General features: G+C 38.3%; 1 protein-coding gene across 7 annotated transcripts in view; it reads left to right on the forward strand.

The window, feature by feature from the left end:
• TUB (TUB bipartite transcription factor) overlaps positions 1–22666 on the forward strand; it is a 159491-nt gene that overhangs the window by 108355 nt on the left and 28470 nt on the right. For 3 of the 7 annotated variants that reach the window (XM_050334841.1, XM_050334838.1, XM_050334840.1), the window contains exons 3-4: positions 1255–1417; positions 12622–12759. In XM_050334841.1, coding sequence (XP_050190798.1) covers positions 1255–1417; positions 12622–12759 — 301 coding nt within the window. The remainder of the gene's footprint in view (positions 1–1254; positions 1418–12621; positions 12760–22666) is intronic. The other 4 variants (XM_050334842.1, XM_050334839.1, XM_050334844.1 and 1 more) reach the window with 2 other exon arrangements.

Here is a 22666-nt window from a genome sequence, read left to right on the forward strand (position 1 = left end):
TTTGACTTATGACTGTGGTTCGAGTGACTCTCATTTCCACTGCCTTGGACTAATTTTAAGCTGACTTACCATGTATTTGTTACCCAACTGATGGACCAGAAAGGACAAAAGGTTCTGGCAGCCATGCCAGCCAACAGAGGTTAACCACGAAGTTTTTACGTACTTTGCTTTTCATTCTGTGAATTTAGCCCTTGTGGCTGTAACCTAGTGGCACTATGCACTATGTTGCCTATTTTGCTACTGTATTACTACATATCATGTACAAGAAAGAGAGTCAGAACCTCTTCCATGAAATCTGAGGGAATTCTGCCATCAAGTTTTAAAGGGAGTTGAGGTTTCCGGGATTACTTTGATTTTCTTGTGGTCCCCTTCTCAAAAAACTTTGTCATATTTATAGTTAAATCTCATGAGTTTAATTTTATCCTCTGCTATACATTTCTTTTCCCATTGTTTTATCAGCTTGCATGTCTATTAGCATCTCATTTTCAAATTCAAATACCTTCTATTTATGCCATAATCCTGTACTCGATTCTGATTACCTTGGAGTCATGTTGAGGTGTTCAACACAACTTATGAAGCTGAAAGAGTCCCCTCCCCGTTCTTATTCTTCAGTTTTAGTGCATCTCCTATCTAGAAGCTAAACTATCACTGTGCAGGAGCAAGCAAATGGTAAGGTAATGGATAAGTGAAATTAAAAGTTCAGTTATCTAAGATTGTGGAAGAGGGCTCAAAGAGAGCTGCCTATGGTGCCACTGGATGCTGGAGGTTTTGGTTTTCAGCAGGTCTAGCTGAGAAATTTAGGTGTTTAATTAAAGTTCGTCTTTTATAGCTGTTAAATTAGGCTCATGTCCAGTATTATCACTTGATTCTAGTTTGCAATTACCTGCTTTTAATTTACAGAAACTGAAATTGGCATCTCTGCCTTATGCTCTTGCTTACCCTCCCATTGCTTCACAGCCAGTATTCTCACACTGTTGTTTTCCCAAGGGCTATTTCCAGGCAAGATCTAACAGCTGGTAGACTGCTCAGAAAGATCTATTCTAATTATTTGCTGTTTTCAGCAGAAGGTGTTTTAGCAGTGGGTTAGTCGTGGCTTTTTGGAAAGATTTCCTGTTACCCGATATCCCAATATGCCACTCGCCAACTGCTGCCACTGTAAAACCGGAGAGGGTGTAAAGGTATCCATCGTTTTTCGTTGTAGGCTGCTACCGTTTGGAGTCCAGTAACAGATGCTTTTCTTTGTGTTTTCTCCAGCGGGCACTGCTAGAGCAGAAGCAGAAAAAAAAGCGCCAGGAGCCCCTAATGGTCCAGTCCAATGTGGACAGTCGGACGAGGACACGCAGGACGAAACATTCGGAGGAACAGGCGCCGTTGGTTGAGTCGTATCTTAACAGCAACAGCAGCACCATATACCAGGGTATAAGAATGTCATCTGTAGCATGTGCATTTACTGCAAGTCACAGCTCTCCCTGCTGATTTTAAGCTAATGAGAACAAAGGTTCTTGTTTTGCATATTTTAGTAAATAATTGATATCCTTCACTTGTGTTCAGGGATAAAAACAATAGAACTTTAAATTCTAGCTTAACTGGAAGGAGCAAGGTAACTAGCTGCCCTTTCAGTGCTGTGGAGAAGGGAGAGTGGGTTGTCCCTTCTACCATGACTCTTTAAGTGTTTTCAGCTTTGGTTCCTATTGAAGTAAAGCTAATGCGTTCCACTCTGTGTATTCCTCTCTACATATCTTTGCTTAAGCCTGACAGTGTTAATGACAAATTTGAAGCCTGTTAACTAATTTCAGCTAAGGCTGAATATAATAATTTCAAAGATGCCGTATTTCTGCAAGACCCATTAAAATAGGTGAGTAGGTACAGAAGAACGTTTCAAGCTTGAACAGTGTTTCCATTTTCTTATTAAAGATTACAGAATCCAGTAGGGACAGAGAAACTTCAAGTATCACACCCATAGGGAAAAGAATTATAATGCCATTTCTGTATTGTTAGACTTCAAAGGCTTTAATAAATAGAAATAAATCCTAAGGAAGCCAGGCATTATTTAGTTCTGTGCTCATATGGCCCATGTTTTTTGGCCCCCTGATGAGATATGTACATACTTTTCCTCAGGATCTCTATCAATATATTGCATGTGCTGTACTTTTTGTCTGCCCTGTTGTTTCATTTTCAGTTTGTGGTCATATCTTTCAACAAGGAGAAGGTAGGTATTCCAGTGGGCTAACTAATCATGCTTTGAGAAGTTGAGGTTTCAGAGTCTTTTCCCCCCAGTTAGCAATTGATGGAAATTTTTGGTTGATTACAGCTGCAGAGTTGGTTGTTAGAACCTGGAAATTGTACTGTTTAAATGTTGAGGTTTTTGTAATAACAAGCCTTTTTAATCTTGTTTCTGCAAGTAAATAGGATACTGTAAGTGATTTCAGAAGGAGAATTATTTTTTACTAAAAGTATTACTTTAATTATGTTTTTCTAATGAATATTAAAAGCATTAGTAATATTGCCTTCTCTTTACTGTTTCTCAGGGTCTGGGAAGTAATTTTTTAAGATTAAACAAAATTTCTTTCCAGTCCAACCTAAGAATTTAATTTAGCACAAAATTCTAATTAGTTTATTTTTTAATCAGACAAATCAGAAATTTTCCCTCTTTCCTCTTTCACTCAATAGTTTATCAAAGGTACAGAGCTGCTCTAAGTATTTTATGGTACAGAGGTGCTGTGGTTTACTAAACCTCCTGTATTGGCAGTTGATTGAGGTTTTAATTTTCACAAATCGGAGAAAGAGACATTGTCATCCCCTAAATGGTAGCAAATTTCAAAACTACACTAACTGAGCTAAATTTTGCACCAATTTGCACCAGAGTGGACTTCCTGACTGTGAAATTTACTGTGCTCTTGAGGGAAAAGTGACCCTTCCTGTAACATTATACCACACTGTTTACTGGAATACTTGGGAATGTATTCTTCTTAAATCAGCTTGTTCTAAATTTGTCTCTCAAACCCTTGCAATATTTTACAAGGTTTCAGGAGACCAGAAAATTATAGTAATGTTTCTCATATTCAACACAAAGTTAGTTAATCCCTTGGGATAGCTCTCCTTGTAATAAAGCACACAGCTAGCAAAAGCCGGCTTAGGAGAATTTATTTACCTAGTGGAGTGTTTTATTGCCTTGTAAAATCCTTTGTTAGGCATGTTGCTTTTGAAAATATTATGCTAACTGCAGAAGTGTCCTTTTTCGGTGTGGTCTTCTCTGGGAATGTGCTTAGTGTCTCAAGTTACCTTGTTTGCATGGTACATAGTTAGGTTTTGGTGACCATTTCTAACTATGGTGTTCAGCTTCAGGGCTGGCATTTTTTTCCCTTTCAATGACAACATTTGTATGTGGCAGTGTCGGATGCATGAGACAGCTGGGCTGTTTCTAAAGAACTATTCTGCTCTTTTCCGTTCATTTGTTGCTGTTATGGGCATGCTGATTTTAAGTTAAGAATCAACTCTTTGATGGGAGTTGATGGTCTACTGAATGAGCTACATTACTTGGATGAGCATGTTTGTGAAATCAATTCCTGTGCTGCGAATGCTACAGAAAGAACACTTCTTTCCACCTATCATCCTGCTCTACTCTCTTTTTTTTTAGCGTGTACTAATTCCATGTAGCACAAAAGTACTTGTTGATTTCAACAAATAATTGGATGCCTGTGTGGAGATATCTCTATGGTACTTTGAGCAAAGTAGGTCAGAGATAACATCTCAGCGATTCTGAGATGCTGGGCTTTCTGTGCTGGGAAATTCTCTTTCATACACTGCCACAGCTTATTCTGATGCAGTTATCTGTGCTGCAATGGTTCCCTGATGGGCAACTCTGCTCTGGAATAAAAACCTCACTAAATTCCAGAATAATTATCAGAGTGTTGAGTAAAAAGTCAGTAAATTTTGTTCTGGAATAGAACATCAACCTGGTGAACTACTTGTGGGCAGATATACTGGAACAGCATATTTAGCTAGTTAAGCTAATCGTAAATTTGTCTGTATAAAGGAGCCCTTTAGAATCTCTGCAGGGTGACTGCTGCTAGTCCCCTGGCTACATGCTTTTTTGCTTCAACTAGCTTGAAGAAGAGAAATGCAAATAGATCTGCGATGCAATAGGATGGAGGGGTGTTAATTAAGGACTGTGAGCGAGCTTGGTTGGGTCGGCTCAGTAAGGGGATGTGACTTCCTTACACTACATGTACAGATGTGGGTTTCTTACACTTGCTCAGGATTGAAGATGGTGGGACAAGTTTAATTCAGGATGAAACTGAATAGATGAAGGGCTTTTTTGAGTTTCTTTTTTGTTAGTCTAATAACTAACAAAATGACACTCCTGCAAGTATGTCTCCACGCAGTAAGGAGGAGTGTTGCCAGAATCACTGTAATTTTTTCTTAAATAACATCAAGGCACAGAAGTGACACATAGGTAGGATAAAAGAGTGTTTCTGTTCCCTTCAAAGTGTTACTAGCAATTCTTCTGGGTGCTGTGAGACTTTAAGGAGGGGCGTGCCCTTCCAGTGAGGAAGTGACTGCAGAGTGCACCATGCACAATTCTCCAGACAGAAATTTTCTTCTCAGTACCTGCCCATATTTCACCTACAGGTAGAAGTTTTCAGATACTGTAGCTTGCAAATGACTCACACGGAGTGTATCTTTTTTAAATCCTTTGGTTGTTGGCATAATGCCTGATTAATTAATAAAAGGTATCTGTGGAAACTGACAAGAATTAAAGTTGAATAGACCAACTCAAGATAAAACATCCTTAGCACTCCACTCTATAAGGAGTTAGTTTGAGCTGGAGTACTACCAGTGGTAACACAGTGCTTGCCTGTCAGCATCTGCAGAGCAGGTAGGTACAGTTGTAGGTTGGGCTCTAAATGACCTGCCAGCCATTTCAAGCAATAACTGTCCTTCCATTGACTTCCATGATGTTTGGCTCTAGTTATTGCTATTACAATTAAGGCCTCTCTCTCTCTCTTACAGTACCAAACACATCTTAATTGCTATTTCATCATTATATAGAGCAAAATAAGAATAGCAACATTTTGTATTGCTATTGAGTTTAAATTCTATATAAAAGTCAGCAAAGGCATTTATTCACTGGAAGAAATTTTATCCCTCTTTGTAGGAAAGATCACTTACAAATTGTTTTGTCTTCTCTTTATGTGTTGTGATTTATTTTTGATTCAGTGTCCTTCGTAAGGACATATTACTACCTCTTTGTTTAAAGATTTTGAAATATTTTACTTCCCATTCTATAATAAGTCACAGTTACATCTGTTTGCTTGTTTTCATGTATCTCTACACCTCTTATTTTGTGAAGTTTGTTTTAAAACATAAACCAAACATTTTAGCCTTATTTGACATTGCAGAATTCTGCTGTAAATACAGTTCTTTTCAATCTGGATTGCAAATATGTACTGAGCATTCCTGGAGCCAAATAGCGTGCAGAGATACACTAGTTACTGCTACAATTTAATTACATTATTTAATTACATTTAATGCAAATGATGAAAGCTCCTTTTTACAGAGAAGAGTAATTTTACTTCTGTGAAAATGGTGAATTTCCATTGGGGAGTGATTTTTCTTTTCACAGCACTGAGGAAGGCAGAGATTTGAATGGGTGCCAGATATGCTTTCATTAATATTGCCATACTTTGTTGCAGCTGTGGCTTTTTTTTTTTTTTTTTAAGAGTTGAAATTAAAAATGTTTTCAATTAGATACTCTCAGAGTAATTTTCATGGCAACTTCCAATTTAGAGATTTAGATTAACCATGTGTAAAAAGGCAAAATTACTTTCTTGCTTTCCTCCTTTGACATTTGGCAGCATATCTAGATGTAATGGTTGTGTGGTGTGTTGAACAGACTTCTGATGAAAAGTTGTGGCTCTGGATTGTTACATTTGACGTGTCGTTCTGCTTATTTACCATGAATGATGAGGGAGAGTTCTGATGAGTATCAAGCTGTCAACTTTAAAAGATGACATCAGTTACCTATTCATTTAAAAAATCGCATATTTGCGTGCTCATCAAAACAATGTCTTGCTATCCCTGTTTTCCACTGACCTTGAGATGAGAAGGTATTAGTTTATTTTTTGAAGATAGCAAGGAATATTCTGTGCAAAGGGCTATTAATACTGAGAGATCAGGCAGTACTCCAAGTATCATGTGGGCAAAATACTTAACTTCCAATAAGCATATATTCTGAAATCTTTATTTCAGCTGCAGTCTTTTCACCTTAATCTTTTAAAGCATCTTTTTTTTGATTTGTCAGCAGTCCTTACTGCACTAGTGCTTTTCCAAAATAAACAAACTAACCCAGCAGTGAGGATCAGAGAGCAGTGGGTAGCAATGGGTCTTTTTTTTTGGATTCTTGCTTCTGCATGGTTGGAGAAGGAAGTTAAGAGGCCATTGCCTGAAATTTCTTGAAAATGTCTCCCTTCTCTTTGTTTTGAAGTTCTACTGAAAGTATTTTCACTTTCAGTTACTACTTCATATGTAGCTGTTATTTTCAGTCGTGGGGCAATCTCAGTGTGTGGCAGCAGGAGGGGCCAGGAGGTGACCCCAGCAGTGCCAATGCCCTCGCAGGTGGAGCACCATCCCAAAGGCTTGGAACACAGCAGGCTGAGCCGGGCACTGCTTGGATTCTCAGCAGTCCCAGACATGGCAAGGGATGAACCGGGGCCAGGGCCCTCCAGGGTGCCCATCAGGATGGAAAGGAGATACTGCAGCATACATACTGGTCCATGGAGCAGGTGAGCTCCTTACAGTGCCAGGATCCTCCCAGGAGACCCAGCTGGGAGGCAGCACACCTACAGCATAGCCCCAGGCTGAGGTGAAATAAAGCCTGTGGTGCCTGGGCAGGGTGGGGGGTGAAAGCCCCAGGGAGGCCTGTCAGTGCAATTAAAACCTGGTTGTGCCCTCAAGGCTCTAATGCACAAAATAATTATGTAATTTCTTACTGTCTTTAATCTTCCTGGCACAGGTTTTTCATGGATAATTTTAGCTTTCCTTACAAGTTGTCTGCTTTCCCAAAGTGTAATTCATTGCTGTTGACTCTCCATTTCACGTGCTTTGTTTCCTTTCCCCCTCCCCATGATCAGGCAGCAGATCCATGGAAGCTAAGAAGAATCTTTTGTTCAATTCCTTCCTTTGTACTTTCTGAGGAACTCTTAAACCAATGAACTTTTAATAATGTCCTTAAGCACCACCAGGTTCTGATGTACACTCGTTCCTTTTTTCAGAGCCCATTCACATTCAATTTCACTTATGAGTATTTTCACCTTTTTAACATCAGCCTGGTCAACACATCAGTGTTAAGGGCATAAATTGCAAGGAGCCTTAGGGAATTTATAGCCAATATAAGGTTTTGGGAATCTGAAATCTGGCTGTAAGTTACTAGCTGCAAGAGCAATGGCTTTGTTTATAAGCATTTTGAGGCAGACATCAAATCTTTGCATGTGATTAAATAGTAACTAACACAGCAAAGTTCTTGCCCTAATTCAGGCCCTTGTATTTAATGATTTTTATCGTCTATGTAAAACTAATAAAAATATTTCATTACATTGTAAAATATAGTGGGTGTGGCCATCTTCAGAATATTTCTGATATAATCCAGTGTCTTTTAGATGATTGTAGAAATACTAGACCAGTTCAGAATCTAAGTTGGTTAAATAAAGTAATAATGAACGACAGCCCAAATAAGCAGCAACATTGACTAGGGCTAGAACTTTACAAAGTAAACCAGCAAGCCATTCTTATAGTAATACACAAGAGCATCTAAGGCAACAGTTAGAAAAGGACAAGCAATTTACCTTGATTTGTTAAGGTACACACTGACTGAACTGTAGTTTATCTTTCTTTGCATGGTACTCATTCTGGGTTTCACTTTTACTGCTGAGAGGACATTGGTAAATAGAATGAGTATTTGCCTTATGCAGTAGAGCCAGTGATTTGTCTCACATTCCTCATTGTCTGGTTCAGCCTCTTTCTGCTTGAGGTGTTTCCCAGACGCTGCACAATTTTATAATTATTTTACTTTCTTTTTGTAATTTTTCAGTTACTTATTCTTCACATAATGCACTGACCAAAGCCACTTTTTTTTTTTAGCACATGGCGTTTTTATGTGATAGAGATTTGTAAGTTATGATTCATAGATTTTTCTTTTTCTATGATCATGAGTGTGCAAGCACTCATATCAAGAAAAATGGTCATGCAAATGGAAAAAAAAAAGATGTGCATTTTCATTCATGCTACTTTGAAACTAATTTCCTGTGTGAACTTCTCATTGTGAAGGCCAAATGAAAAGACATGTTTTTCCTTTTCATTCACTCATATAAATATGTGCAGATAGCTTACAGAACTGGAAAAAAAGTATTGAGTTGTCTGTGCAATAGTTTACTCATGTGCTTACAAATTGCATCCTTTTATTTGATTGTGTGCTGTAGCTTTATCCCCGTAACATGCAGTGTTGTCCAACACAGAACAGGCTCATGGAGAGGCTCCTTTTTTCCCCATTTAGCACTTAGGCCATTGGTGATGCAAGGCAAAGCTGGCACACTGTACTTCTCTGCTTTGAGGAAGCCCCTCTATACTCACCTTGTATTATGTTAATAGACTATTTGTTGTTTGCTACTCTTTTCATCTCAGATCCTGAATTAATATCACAATCTGTGCTCTTTTCTGTCTCTCCAAAAGTATTTTTTTTCTCTAATATTGCATGGAGGGCAGTAGTTGATTTAATGAACATGGATGAATAACACTGAAATTAATACTCATGTAGTTGTTTATTTGTAAGCTTAGCATTTATCTCAAAACTACTTTTTACAATTTATAAGTTCAAATGAGAATGAAACATCAGATCTGAGAGTCCAGTGGATTTTTCTATTTGGAATGCTGACTCACTAGAGCACTTGCTCCTCCATTTTTGTCTTGTCTAAATGCAAATTCTAGTACAAATGAATAATTCTTTTAGAAAAGGAAAATCTTTGGGTTTTTTAAGTGAAGATTTTAATAATCTGGGGTGGACCATATGGAATATTGGGCTATATTTTTAAATGTAGTCTCTTATTGTTTAAGATAACTATCAAAAGGGATTTTTAAAGCTGCCTAAATTTCTATTTGTACTGAAATGAATGCATTTTTGAGTGACAGTCTTTGAAGCTTCATCCCCAAATAACTACATTTGAGGTTCTTTATTTATCCTGTGGTACTGCCTATCGTTGTTTCAACTTTTCAACATCCAGCTAAGGACATAATCATATTGTTGTATCAGTGAATATTATCTAGGGAGACCAGTTTATCTCATTTTCCTTCTTCAGGCTTTCTTGCAGGGAACTGTAAATTGTTTTATGGGGCTATCTAGAGCCCATGGAGAATGCAGGTTAGTTTGCCTCAAGGTTCCCATCCTACTGAGAAAGGAAATTGTTGTCAGACTGTTACTTAGTGATCCAAAGATGTACTAAACGGCAGAGGGGAAGACGTTTGATCCCCTGACAATATGACTGGGGATAAACGTTGCCTCTGTTAATTGCTTCATCTCCACAAAGGCAGACTAGAAGTGCTGGTTTGAGAAGTTCGAAGCTCCCCATGCTAATGACCATCTGCAGGGTGAGTACAGAGGAGTTGAGAAACCGTCGTTCTTCCAGCTCTCCAGCGCAGGAGAAAGCTCTGGAAAAGGAAAGCTGTATTTTTCCTTTGCTCCACATCTCAGCCTCTGGATCTGCTGAACAGGGTAGGTTCACAGCATAGGTGGGTCAGCAGGCTTCAGAATACAGCCTGTTGGCCACTCCTCTGCAAGGATCCAAGTCCTGGCTGGCCTGCTGTCAGGAGCTGCTGTGCTGCGTAAACCTCTCCTTCCCACCACACTGCAGTGGGCAGCACTCACACTTGAGATGTTTGGGGAGGTTGGCACTTGCGGGCAGGGGAGAGCGGTGCTTTTCCTGTGCTTAAATGCAAGTATATAACCAACCTTCCTGGAACTCAGGATGTCCTGAACTGAATTTGTATGGAAAACAAGATAAATGCTTTCTTTGATATCTGGAGGGATAACACAAGAGAAAACATGAGTGAGTGTATGAGCCTTAGCTAAGGTCTACTATTTACTAAATAGCTAATAGCTGGGAATAAGATGGTTTTATCATGAAGATGGTGTGTTGGGATCAGATTTGGATTTAGTATAGAGGTAGTGCTTTAAATGTAATGGTAATGCTCAGAAATGTATCCTTTAGAAACAGGACATTCTGTGCTACTCCTTTTCATGAACCCAGCTGCAGTATCTTCAAGTTTATGGTCTAAATCTTATTTTGCAACCTCTATCACCTGTGTCTGTTTCCCAGAGACAGCAGCGGTGTGGTATGTGTAGGTACATGCTCAAAATGACTACTGGACTGAAATCCTGTTCTCTGCCTTACAGAGTAAAGCACTGGAAATATTTCCTTCTCTGTCCTTTGGAACCCCCTCACTGTACTTATCATCAGATACAGTTAGTCTTTTGCTGAAAGTTATGAGACAAAAGTAATTCAAAAAACTTCAGTCTGTTACTTGTTAAATCAAAGGATGGTTGGCAAGATGGTGAAGAATAATGTCAGAAAGTTTCATCCTTTGCTGATTAGTCATTGCTTTGGACCAAGTAAATGATGCTTCTTCTGAGTGAATGGATGTGACCAGATTTAAAATGATTTAGAGAACTGTCTGGCCATTTAATATAGGTGATATTTTAAAGTACTGAATTTAATGATAACATGGATTATTATCTTCAAAACAAAAGAACACAGACTAGTTTTAAAGAGAGACTGAGCTACAAGTACAGCATAGATGCTGGAGCATAGACACTGGGTAGGCAAATCACACCTATTCAAAAACTGTGGAGTAGGGACTCTGGTTCTCTTCTTAGTCTGAGGCTGCCATGCCTGTGGAAATAGGACCCAGTGTACTGTCTTTTATGTGCCATTTTCCCTGGCATCCTCTGCACTCACTCCTTTGATTGTCTTACTCATTTCCAGTGCTCCTTTACACTCAGCAAAGGGACTGCAGTCCTGTGAATAGTAAATGATAAAGACAGGAATGAGAAGTTGAGCAGTGACAAGCTGTTTCTCTGGGCTTTTAGTCACTCCTCTACTAATTCAATGTACATTCTCTGCAAAACTTGAACTCTTCTTCTGCATAATGAGAAAAGGAGCATGTGTTTATTGAGCGCCTCAGGTGCTCGTGTTGTGAATGTAATGCTATTCATAACAGATCGCTGTGCTGGGGAGGGTGGCTGTGGGTTTGTGAGCTACAGTCTACACAGACATGACTAAATCCGCCTCATCTTTCTCCTCTGAGAATCTCCGTGGTGCTTCGGTTGCTATTCATGCACATGAAGGATCTGGTGAAGAGGAGAGTTGCTTCACAGACCAAAAGCCTAGGGAGGATTTTCACCTTCAAAGAGAGATTAGTGACGGTCCACATGTCATTGGGAATCATATAGTCTTTTGGGGGCTTATGAAGTTTGTCAGGATATTTTTGAAGTAATTTTAGGGACAACCAGTTTTTTCCAGTAAGGGTACTTAGTGGATTTTTTTAAATCTGTTTAAAGAAAGCACTTCAATTTTGGGAAAAAGAAAGGGTGGGAGGCCCAAGTGCCAGGGAGATAAACTGCAGTCACCACATGAAGACAGTGGGGCTTTGCACTTAACAGTGACCAGCAGCCAACCCCAAAATGTCTTAGTGCCCACCTGCAGTTTGGGATGTGAAGTTTGAAGATGCCTCTATTTATTTCACAAAAGCAGCTGTGATATTTATTTAACTTCAAGGCTTGGCCTGACCAGAAGAAAGAGTTATGGTGTGTGCTACTTTCACAGATGCAAATATTGACCTCAAAGTGTGCCATGCTTTTAGGAGAATGATGAAACCTCCTTTTACTTTGAAAACAACTAGCATTGCATGAATTATGCTGACATTCACAATTTATGCCATGAATATTATGTAGAGACTTCTAAGGAATTAATTTGTATGTGTGTTACAAAGTATGAAGAGTTTTAAATTCATCCTGGATATAATTTCACCCTAAAATGTATGGCAGGTCTACTCATCATACTGTGTTACACAATTGTGCAGGATGTGTTTTGAAAGTAACCTTCAGATGATTCCTTGTTTACAAAGCTAGGATGTAGCTTTAAGCATTGATGCTACAAAGTCTAAATAAAATTTTTCTGCCTTCATGCTGCCATTGTTGATGATCAGTCTGGCAGAGCTTTACTATGAGGAAAAGTGCTTCCTACAATAGCTCAGCAACGCATTAATATTCTGATGTTACTTTTAGCCTGAAAATTAGGAGTTGATATGTTACTGGGAGGATATAAAAAAGTATGGAAATGTATCCCAACTAACTTAATACTTTCAGATTTTTACTGTAGCTTTGCAAATTCTGCTTTATTTGACTTTCCTCACTGCATGAATCGTCTGAAATACCAAACAACTCAGCTATGTCTGCTTTCTCTTTTATGCCTTCACAGAATTCTCAATTCTTTCTCTCTTGTCTCTCTTTCTCTTTGTTTCTCTCTTCTCTCTCTGTTTTTCTCTTTGGTGGGGTACCCTGAATCTCTGAAGCAGTGCAGGAGGCCGAACAGGAAGATGTAAAGGTGGTAGTGGACGCCCAAGCTCCGAAACCAACTAAAAAAACCAAGGGATCAGCTGCGAGCTGTCAGACTAGCAGCACCAGAAAGGAGAAAAAAGGGAAACACAAAGGTTAGCTGCATGCAGCTGAATGTCAGATGTTAAATTAATTCTTTTTTGCAGTCAATTCTCTCTCTTTTTTTTCTTTTAATTTCTTTGAAAATCTGAAAATTGTCCAAAATTAATTTCCTGAAATTTTTATGAGATGGGAAAATGCGTGACTTGGCCTTTTCTGGGCATGTACAACCTGGGAGTGAAAGACTAAAATTTGTAAATGCAGTTTTTTCCAAAGGAGAGTGTTTGCTCAAATTGCAGAGGATGAAGAAAGTATTGATGGAAGGATACAGGTGTTTTCCTGCATTGTTAAAGAAATGAGAACCATCTTACTATAGTATGGTTTTTTAGATTATCTGCAAGTAATGTAATTCGGAGAAACAGCCTTAAATTGCAGTCACTTCTGTCCAGACTCTTACAAATTAAAGTGGACATTTTGAAAATCAATTCAGCAAAACTGAGATAACAGCCTCAAAGAGGTTTTTCAAGTTGTTCTGTGAGTGTTACTCTATCCCTCCTGCTTGACACAGGAGAGGTGTTTATATGAAAAGTTTTCTGCAGTGATTTTGTGTATGATTAGGTAAAATAAAAAATACACTATTGGCAGTGACAAAAGGCTACTGGCAGTGACAAAAGGCTACTGGCATTCATATTTTTATGTATATATATATGCACACTCACAAAGAGAGAGGTTGTTATGCCACGTATGATTACTTTTTCTTTGGTGGTGACTGACTAATGAAATGAAATAACTTTCCAATAATTTGCTGTTCTTGAATAAAGCCACTCTAACACTATCCTGCACTGTATTCCTGTGTTGTGCATGTCCAACAGTGTCTCCATTGTTGCTTGGTGTATATCTTGGCCAATCTGTTTAAAGATAGCAATGACTAATGAGGTTAATTATTGAGGTCAGGGTATTGGGGCTTATCTATAGGGATTTTCCAAGGCTTGAGCCTACCTTAGTAAAATCCTTTACGTATTGCAGCTTAATTCTTGAGATCTGAATCTACAGTGTCTCTCTCTCTGTAGCCCCTCTGGCTGCAAGGGAAGCCCTAGGTTAGACAGGCTTTAGAGTCTGGCCCTGAGCTAAAGACTTTATTCATATATTTGAAAAAAGGTGGTATGTGCCAGTACCTAGGCTTAAAATAATAAGGAAAAGGCAAAGGTAAAATTAGCTGAATATAAAAATTGTTGGCAAAATAAAGGAACGGAAAGCTAATGTCTCCCAATTTAATGTAGAAGGTAATGACATTCCAGCATAGTAATACAAGTGCCAAATTTTATTTTGAAGTACATCTTGCTCAAGAGTAAAAATTCTTTTACTAGTTTAACAGAAAACCTGTTTTAGGCTGAAAAGGAGCATTATGCAAGCTAATACTTAAATCATGGTTATGGCATAGCCTTGAGGTTCTGTTTCATCTCATATAATGTCTATTTTGCCCTTAAGGAGTGTCTGTGTCTGTGCTGTGTTCAGAACTGAAGGTACTGTGCTGGTAGTTACAGTAGGTTTGATGTGACAGATCTGCACTGTGTAGGACCACTGTCTGTCTACAGCCATGTGTGTTCTGGGCAGTTTTCTTACGAGCTCTTGGCTAAAATATTCCAAGGCCTGGTGAAACACACAGCAGGGAACACGCACTGGAGTGTGTGACTCGCAGGGCTGTTCTGCAGAGCCCGGTGATGTGTGTCTGGGGCTGTATTTGTTGGGCAGCTCTGCCAAATGTAGGCGAGTTAGCCCATGAGCAGAGTGTGTTTACTGTGAAGGAGCTGCACAGTTTTCTATTATCTCACACCAGGTAACACTTCGTATTTTTCTCATGTGCCAGTAATATTTTTATTCATTTTCTGAAAGGTTCCACAACCAGGCAAATGTTGGCATATATTAATAAAAGCAAGTTGTGTCAGTAAAAGTCATGTCACTTTATGTAGACTGAGAACTTTTGCTTGCTGATACTGCTCTATGTGTTGGAAACTAAAATTTTTAGCTCTAGAAATCTCAGCTTCTGCTGCAATCCTTATTGCTCATCCCATTATGCTATGTGTGCTCTTCCCTGGCCTCCAGCATTTGCCCATCAGTTGCATCTTGTGCATGCTTCCTGAGAGTGGAGGCATTATTCATCCATTATACTAAAGGAAGTGTTGAGTGTCTCCTCTCCTGAACTTTATGTTGATGATTAGTAACACATGAAAACCAGTTAAATTATATTCAGAGTGTGCACATACCATCACCTCATCCAGCTCATCTACTTTTTCTGTACGCTGGTATTTTACTGTTCATTCACGTATAATGTCACCCTTGGAATAATATCTGGTTTACCTTTGACAGTGTTGTAAACTTGGAGTGTTTGCAGGGGATTATAACTGGATTTCCAGTCTTCCATTCTTACCAGAGCTCCAAAATATTATTTTTCTGGATGAAAAAGTAAAACCAAATGCGTCTTAAACATTCCAGATGGATTTTACTGATAAGTCCACTGCAGACATAGCTAATTTTGTACTTCAGGATTGAAGAAAATATAAGTGGTAACAGAACTCTGTATTGGAACTTGTATCAATTTTTGAGTTACTTTTAAATGTGACTTTTAAGGGTAGGCTTTATAATAGTATTGAATGGATTTGCTAATAACTTCAGCTCTAACTAATAAATATGGATGAAGGGTAAGTGGTTTTATGCCATTTTTTGGCAGAAGAGATTTTGTTGGAGGGAGTTCTTTGGTAATTAGACCAAATCTTGGGAAATGTTTTGCTTATAGCTTTGCAATTGTTTCAGATTTGTCTCCACTCTGACTGTGACCTTTGCACGTCCTGTAAACAAGGAGGACAAATACTGAGGGGTGAATTCACTTTACATGCTAATATAGTGTTTTAAAGGTTTCTGTTGTTATTTAACTGTAATGAATATTACCCTTGTAAGCACAGCCAAATTCTTTGTGTTTTAAGAGAAAAGAACATTTAGACCAGATCCTATGAAAAAGAAGCTAATTCAGAGAAAAAGTTGTTGAATTATACATGAATAGATGTTGAAACTCTAGAGTAATGACTGTACTCTGATCTTAGATGTGTAATGCTTTTTAAGTGGCTTGAAGAATGATGAAACTACGATCAGAACAATGTGCTAAAGACAAATGTGAGAAATATCGGGTTTAGTGAGATTACACTGACATAAGGCAAGAAAAGAAATGTGACTAACTGCTCATGGCAGTGCATTTTGTAATTCTGGGATGGGTAGCATGGTATTCAGCAATTTTTTCTAAATCTAATTATTACTGGTATTTCTTAATGGCAGTATGCAGTATACACTGTGCCTATTTTTAAAAAGAAGCATAATTTTTGTTGGGCAGAGCCTGCAAATGCGGTAAATTGATGACATTTTGTAGTAACATAGCACATTAAATTGATATTTCTGAAAGCTTCACTCTCCCATTTATGGTTTGACATAATATTCAGTATTGGGAAGAACCCCCAGGTGTAACAAATGGATATGGAAAATGGTTGTCTTTTCAATGCAGACAGTGGATCAAATTCTGGTTTGATTTGTGACACTAATATGTTTAGTGCATTTTTTCTGCCAATATAGATTTGTGAAGAAGTTAATAAATATATAGGATAAAGTGTGTTTTTTTGGCTATGAATAGGGTAAATCAGGAAGATAAAATGGAACCTTTAAAGAAAATCAGAAAACCTTGCAAAGTCAGGAGTTAATACAAAGTGAAATCTGGTATGAAAATTCATGAATCATTCTGTGAAAAGTTGTTGTTGGTTGTTTGATTTTGTTTTGTTTTTTAAATAGCACTCTGGCACTCAGAGCCTGTAAGTACATTCTAGGAAAATCCTGCTCTGAACTGCCATGGAAAATATAAATGTAGATTTTTCTTCCTTTTTTTCGTCACTGAAATCAGAAATCTGGATGTGTTTAAAATGTTGAAATAAACAATACCTTCCCAGAAATTTCTCTTTTATGTTGTACATTAAATGTATATAGTACATTGGGTATTTCCTGCAGACTTTATGAGAGTCAGGAAGCAGATGAGCTGCTCTTACACACAGCTCTTTTCCTGCCAGGATGGCTATTTCACGTTTTGATTTGGTTTGTTTCTTCCCTGTTTCTTCTCTCTCTTTCACGCCTGTCTGACTGTTTTGATTTGTGCATCCTGTCCCATTTTTATATGTAACAAGCAGCTACATTAACACTGGCTGGCTAAGAAAGCAGCAGCTTTTGTTGAATAAGAAGCATCATTTCTCACTGTAACACTTCCTTTCTGATGAGGGTAGGGAAGTTCACGTAGAGCAGATTTATCTCGGCTTCCCTGTAAAGAGAAAGGGTAGGAGGAACAACGAATGAGTTTCCACCAACAAAAGTCCAGTTATTTCTAGATCTGACAAACCTTTCAGGTTGTGCTTTGGCAACACATGAACTTGATTGTGAAGAAGTAATTTTGACCTCCTCAGGATAAAGATTTATGAGTGTACAGTTCCTGCTATTGTTCTCTAGATTTGATCAAAATGAATGTAGAGCTTGGTGCTGAAGCACTTCCTTTTAGTGACCTGATCTGATGTTAGCAATAGTCCTTCTTTTGATGGAAGCTCTCTAGAGGTCCTTTTGGAAAAAAATTCTATATGCTCCCTTTCCTTCTAAACAAATCCCTTTGTGATTTTGCAGTTCCTTGAACCCAATCAATGGATGCACAGCCCCTATGAAAAGAGGAATATACTGAGAAATGGCTTAGAAAATATTGACAGCAGGGTTTGCTTTAAGCCAAGTTCTTTAAAGGACAGAAACTATTTGTTCTGGTGTTAGATCTCTCTGAGGTTCCGTGATCTTGACCTCAGAGCAGGCCAGCCATCCTTTGAAGGTTTGTGCTGCCATCCCTCAGTTGGAGGAAGAGCTGCTCTGCAGTGTTCTTGAGGAGCACTTGCAGGGTTATTGCTGGCCACAACCTTGGGTGTTGTCCACGTGGATATGACTTCTTTGTCAGACCAGTAACTGAGCTCAGAAAGTGTGGGTTTCTCTTCCAGAGACCTTCTTCCTGACCTTGGTCAACTCTTCAGAGCTGATCTGCAAAGGGCTTAATCATCTTCTTGAAACTTAGTCTGTGAGCAGTATGTCTGTCTTCACACATCGAATTTGTGCCTTAAATGCAATATAAAATGAGAAGAACTTTCGTATCCTGCAGTTTTTCACTTGTAGAGCAGGGACAGAATTAACTTGTTTTCTGTGCTGTGTTCCTTTCCTCATCCATAATCTCGTTTGCCTTTCACTCACTGAGCTCAATTACTTCTCTCTGATTTACCATACTTTTCTTTCTAGTTTCTTTTTTAGTTTGCAAATATCCTATAAAGAAATTCTTAATTTATTAAAGGACTTATTTTCAAATAAATAAGAAATCTATATTTTCCTGGGCTTCTAAGACTCAAATAATCAGTTAATCATTCTCTCCTGGATTTATAAGTTCATATAAAAGTACCTAGAGGAAATAACATTTGCTTTCACAGCAAAATGTTTGCATGTATAAATACATGCAGAGAGGAACATGGTGTTTATAAATATACAATTAGATTATTTTCCTGAAAGATCCAGTTTCTGGGGATTCATGTAGTATATAGTCAAATATTTTAATAATGTTTTGGAGAGCTGGCTCCCTGTGCTTACAGCTGTAATTTGCTGCTGGGTAGGTTGTCACATATCTCATCTGTAAGAAATTTTTCTAGACTACCATTGTGCACTGTGCACTGTTGTCAGATAGCAAAATCTTTCCTCATGCTTGATCTCATGCTTATCTGTAAGTCATGGCCACACAAATCAGCTGAACTTTCCTTGCTCACACATAGCTTGTTGTTTGTAGTAATTTCTTCCCATTTGACTTTCTCCTCCTACCCCTCTGCCTCCCTAACAATTTTAAATACTTTTTCCTAATTATCTTTTGAGCAATGAAATAACCAAAATTGTGTTTCTGGCCTGTCCTCTTACATTCTCTTATTCTTCTATAATATTACAGTGTCATTGGACTGTGATGACTTTGAGAATTTTTCAGATAAGATGTCTGGAAATGCTCAATTTCTGTCTGGTTTGAGCGGAAATTCCACTCAGACCTGTTCTGTTACAGATTCTGGGCTTAGGCAGGACTTCTCAATGGATTGATCCAAGCCTTGTGTTCAGTGTGACTATACCCTCAGGTTTTGACTTGCACATAGGCTTAGGAAGTGTATTTCTTTTCTGAAAAATAACTTTGAAGACTGTGAAGCTGAAATAAAAATGCGTGAGGCTCAAATGAGTACCCAGAACTGTACTTGTAGTGCCCTGCTGTGCTAGTATGCTATTTTAATGAATTCTAGATCTGTAGAGACAAGGAGAAGAGATATACTCCAGGATCTATAGCCTCCATCCCACGTGGTCTCTACTTGCTCAATTTGTCAGATGAAATTTGATAACTACATCTAGTAGAACTGTTATGGCTCATCTATATTAATTTTAGCATTTGTCTATAGGACATATCAAAATGGTTGGAAACGGTTCAGCAGGAAGCTGCTGTGGATATAGAATAGAGAAATGCATGCCTGGTGACCTTCCCATAAAAAGATTCTTTTAACTGCTGGATTGGAACAATTAAATAAGGTCTTAGCTCCATTTCCTCAGCATGCATTGTCTTTACTAAGTCCAGTGGAACTGAATGGATTTGGGTTTGTTGGTCCATGCTTTAGAAGCTGAAGTTTCAAACAGGCATAATGTGGTACTATAAAATGCATGAAAACTTAAAGTTGTTTCTCATACATCATGAACACAAAGCAAAATTTTGCTACTTTATTTCTTTCCCAAGGTTTTCAATGGCAGTTCTCTTATTTATTTTTCCCATACCTTTTTCTCTCTCTCCTCATTCCAGACCTGAATCTTGCGATTTTTTTTTTTTTTTAGTGTAGGTAGTTAACATTTTAGGTGTTTAAAGGAAAAGAAAAAAAATCCTATCTAAATATCCTATACCTGAGATCCAAGTTAAGTGCATGTCTACCAAATGTGTTTTGAATTTCTTAGAATTTAGGTGAATTCAGTTTATAAAAACATTCTATGTGGTAGTTTAGATTACCAGCTTTTAAGAGATGGGTACTGCCAATTTATGAATATTGTCTAGAAGCTTTTAAGTGCTAAGAGAGTACAGGCGTTGATAAATAGTAATTTATAGGATGTAAATGCCAGTAACACTAATTTACTGATGCCTTTTTTTTTTTTTTTCCCCAGTATTGCTTTGTTTTCATTTCTGGCACCTCTGGTTTTCTTCTGAGACATGACCATGTCAAAAGGTACCAGAAGGCCTTTACCGAAGGGACTGGTATTCTGAGGGCTGTTTTAATCTTCTACTTTCATCCCTGCCCTCCTTCATGGTTACCTCTCAATAATTCCCTTTATTTCTTAGCAGGTATTCAAGGACATCTCTATCAGAGTTTTTTCCTACCAGGTTTTTGGGAAACTCTATAAAAATGCTGATCATAGCAATAATTACTTTATTTTTTGGCACAACCCACCCAGCTTCTTTGCCTCTTTTAACTGTGTCCTTAAACTCAGGGAATATATAACTAGAGAACTGGTTTGTTTTACTGCACAGAGAAGGATCCTTGTGGTAAGTGGGTGAAAAGGAGTCCATGAGGCAAAGAAAGTGAGAACGCCACGAGAGATCCACCTTGATTATCATGATTACAGAAGCTTGGAAGTGTTTTCAGACATTAGGTGGGTGATGGTAAAGCTGCCTTTTGAACTATGACTTAGGAAGATGAGCTTATATCTCATGATATAGAAAAATGTATATGTATGCTTGCATTTAATACTGTTTAACACGTGCATGTATAGCTACAAAAATATGTGTGTGCAAAGATGTATGCACACACACAAGTATTAAATAGTTAATGCTACGTTTGCCATGAACCATCTACAGTGTTCTCATGCAACAGAGGTTCTTTTTTTTTTTTTTTTTAATCCTCTCTGTCTGGCTACATATTTCATCCCGTTAAATGTGCTCACCAGTGGAACTATTCATAAAGTTTAATAACACACTCTACCAGTGATGCACTCTTCAGAATACTGAAATTGATTTTTCTTCTCCAAAAGTGTGACCTGCCAGCGTAGCCTTTGTCCTAAGGCCTAATAATACACGATGTTCCTGACAGCATGAGATGTGAGCGCAGATGTTCTGCAGGCATCTGAAAAAAAGCAGCCTCAGTGCAATCTCTGGTGCTGTCGAAGGCATTTTGTTTGCTGCAGATCAATGTCTGCTTTGAAGAGGAATAATTAAGGTGTTTTGTTCCTTCTGAAAAGGGTTCTCAAAATTAGGTTTGTGTCATCCAAGGCTTAATAAGGGGCTAGAAAGATATTCATGAGGCATCATGTTAAACTCATGGATGCTTAACACTTCTGAAATTCCAATTATTAAGGTAAGAACCTAACTTTAGGTAACCACTTTAATGATAGTGGTGAATATTGTTGAAGCTGTTAAAAATACCACAGAGGATCTGAACAGTTGCCTGTCTGTTCTAGAGGACCTTTACAGGAGTGCTTATCCTGAGATAACTTTTAATAAAAATGCTATTCTCTTCACTGTCATATTATACCTAAAGCATAGGAAATTATACTGTTAATTCTGCATCATGCAGAGCTGCTTCTGAAATTTTCATCCTAGCAAGGTCACAGAGGCATTTCCATGGACTTTATTTAGTCCTTCAAGGTTGGATGGACTTTTTTTGTTGTTAGTTGTTGTTGTTAGCTTAGCTGTGAGTAAATCAGAATTTGCAGGGTTGGTGCAGAAATTGCCAGGGTCTGTGTGATGGAGATGAATCAATAATTCCTTGTGGTCTTGAACTCTGTCACTTTAACACTTCTGCAGCGTCGGGCTGCATCTTGTTAGGGAGTTGCACAGCCAATGCTGTTCCTGAGGGTGTGGACCACTTTCTTTTCCACTTATGCTTTGTATCGCAGTGGCAGTGACAGCAGATATTGCAAAGTACAGTTAAGCATGCTAAATGTATCATCCAGTTGTCTTTTAATGCAAGTTGACAGCTGCTGGCAAAGCAGGATGAAATGGTATTCTTGGAGACTTCTGCTGCAGATCGCAGTCCGAAAAAAATCCCAATCCCTGCAGCTCCTTCTCACAGGATTTATTCAGGATTTATTTGTTTGATGTAAGAAGCACCATATTCTTTACTGAACTAGCTCTTTGTAGTGCTTGCAAATTCTCTACAATGTTACTTGCTTATTAACAAAAATTTCTCAACAGCAACAGTATGCAGCATATGCAATTTACTGTAACTGTACATAATAATATTATAATTTTTATCAATGCAAAAGTGCATTTTTATATAACTAATTTAGTAACATATTCCAGCACTACATCTTAACTAAGAGCTGAAGGACATTTGCAATCCAGTATTTTAACTCGCTGTCCTGAAGGGAAAAAAAAAGAAATTGGCTTGTTATAAGAACACACCCCACCTTGTATTTTCTTTTTCTGTCTTCAGAGGTGATTTACAGCTGTAAGGAGGTAAACAGTTTCTTTCTGGCTGTGGTGAGAAGCCACAGGATCACAGCATGGCTGAGGCTGGAAGGTGCCTCTGGGAACTGTCCAGTCCCATGTCCCTGCTCACAGCAGATTGCCCAGGACTGAGCCCAGTCAGGATTTAAGAATCTCAGTGGAAGGAGGTTCCAGGGAATATGTAAAATCTTCTTTGTAGTTTTGCTCTGGTGTATTAACTGTATGGCGATTTACTAACTCAGAAGGTGTATTTAGGGTTAGGCAAGACTGGCTGCCCCTGTCTTGTATACACTGCTAGATCCATTTGTGAATTTTCCAGTGTTTTGAAACTTTAAAGCATTGTTTCATGATAGCAGTGTTGTTTATTAGGGATATGGCATAATCTGGGACTTGGGATCATGTGTTTCTGG

The sequence above is a fragment of the Myiozetetes cayanensis genome, unplaced genomic scaffold (assembly GCF_022539395.1).
Source record: "Myiozetetes cayanensis isolate MyiCay16 unplaced genomic scaffold, myiCay2020 scf6-25, whole genome shotgun sequence".
Classification (NCBI taxonomy): Eukaryota; Metazoa; Chordata; class Aves; order Passeriformes; family Tyrannidae; genus Myiozetetes; species Myiozetetes cayanensis.